A 1,564-nucleotide genomic window follows, 5' to 3' on the forward strand; every position below is an offset into this window, starting at 1 on the left:
TCAATATCTCCAAGCTATGCCTGTAGAAATTATCTGAGACACAAGCCCAGCCCTCTATCAACAGTGTCATGTAGCCACCTCAATGATAAAAACAGAAAGAAAAATAACCACAACATATTAAAAAATGATGATCAAAAGTTTCAAAGAACAAGGCAGTCACAAAGAAGAGACAAGACACTTCTCTCATTCCTTTGCAAGGACAGGGCAACCACAGATGGAGTGCACTGCAGTTGTTGTCAGATTTTTTTCCAAGTCGTTCACCATTTTTGCAGATAGTTTTCCCATATTATTCTTTTTTCTTTAATATAGATTGTCATTAGGGTTGACCCTCCCTGAGAAAGTAGGGGAAGAGACATACTGGAAAATTGGACAATAAAAAAGATATCAGACGACATTTATTTTCTTAATGCTGAAATAAAGAAATTGGAAAGAACAGAAGTTGACATGGAGATACAAAAAGCAGGACAGCTTTAAAATATGCGACTCCTGATTTTTTTTAAAGCAATTGGGATTAAGAAACTTGCACAAGGTTACACAGACAGTTATTTTGTGTGGGTGTTAAGTATCTGAGGCCTGAACCGATCTCGGATCTCCCAACTCTGGGGTCAGCACTCTTATTCAGTGTGCCACCTAGCCGTCCCATAACATAGTCCAATTTTTTTTTTTTACTTTTTGGAGGGCAATTGGGGTTAAGTGACTTGTCCAAGGTCACACAGCTAGTAAGTGTTAAGTGTCTGAGGTGGGATTTTAACTCAGGTCCTCCTGACTCCAGGGCCAGTGCTCAATTCACTGTGCCACCTAGCCACCCCGATTCCTGATTTTTAATGCAAGCTGTTTCATATACAATCTTGTTCTGTTCTGTATATATGAAAATGTTCCTATCTATAAATATCACAATGTGAATGCTCATATTTATAAACAACAAAATCCCCCCCAAAACTAAAAATTTTTAAAAGAAAAGTCATGAACATTTCAATTTGATGAAATTCAAATAAACATTGGTTTATTATCTATGAGACCCTATACTCACATCGGATGAAAAAAGATAAGAAATGGTCCAGTCCCTGTATTCAAGGAGCAGACATTCTGCTGTGGGTAGGAGAATTGGGGCCTACAGAACCTCTGCAAATAAAGGCAGAATAAGGTGGCAAGATGGAGCAAAAGAATCATCCATCAAAGTGCTTTGGGAAAAGTTTGGCAGGAGGGGAGATTGTCTGGGACCTGGTTTCAGAAGTGGCTTGCTTGTGGCAGGAGGCAGTGACCTAGTTGGAGCCTTGAAGGAAGAGGTTTTCTAAAGAACAAAGCTGAGGAGGGAAAAAGGAATAATGCCACCAACAGATGGATGTAGGAGGTGCAGACCAGGTGACAGCACATTATCTTTGACCCAGTGACTGGCCAGCTGCTCTCAGACATGGCTGTCCACTGAGGGCTAAGTGAAGCCCAAGGCTGTTCTCTTCTCTTGCTGAAGCCATCTCCAGGCTCAACATTGCACATACAGGCAAAGTGACCACAGGCAAATCACTGCCTCTCTAGCCCTCAGTTTCTTCAACTGTAATGTGAGGAG

At 41.0% G+C, this 1,564-nt stretch overlaps 1 protein-coding gene across 3 annotated transcripts in view; it reads right to left on the reverse strand.

Moving 5' to 3' along the window:
• Positions 1-1,564, reverse strand: part of LOC138161852 (myeloid cell surface antigen CD33-like) — a 4,193-nt gene that overhangs the window by 50 nt on the left and 2,579 nt on the right. Inside the window, exons 5-6 of one of the 3 annotated variants that reach the window (XM_069088867.1) lie at positions 1,031-1,304; positions 1-332 (exon numbers count right to left, since the gene is read on the reverse strand). The exon at positions 1-332 is cut by the window's left edge and continues 50 nt beyond it. In XM_069088867.1, coding sequence (XP_068944968.1) covers positions 1,292-1,304 — 13 coding nt within the window. In that variant the 3' untranslated portion in view covers positions 1-332; positions 1,031-1,291. Of the gene's footprint in view, positions 358-1,030; positions 1,305-1,564 lie in introns of all 3 variants that reach the window. The other 2 variants (XM_069088866.1, XM_069088864.1) reach the window with 2 other exon arrangements.

Source organism: Petaurus breviceps, unplaced genomic scaffold, assembly GCF_028583685.1.
Source record: "Petaurus breviceps papuanus isolate PSGF00001 unplaced genomic scaffold, PetGlider_PUasm1.0 185, whole genome shotgun sequence".
Classification (NCBI taxonomy): Eukaryota; Metazoa; Chordata; class Mammalia; order Diprotodontia; family Petauridae; genus Petaurus; species Petaurus breviceps.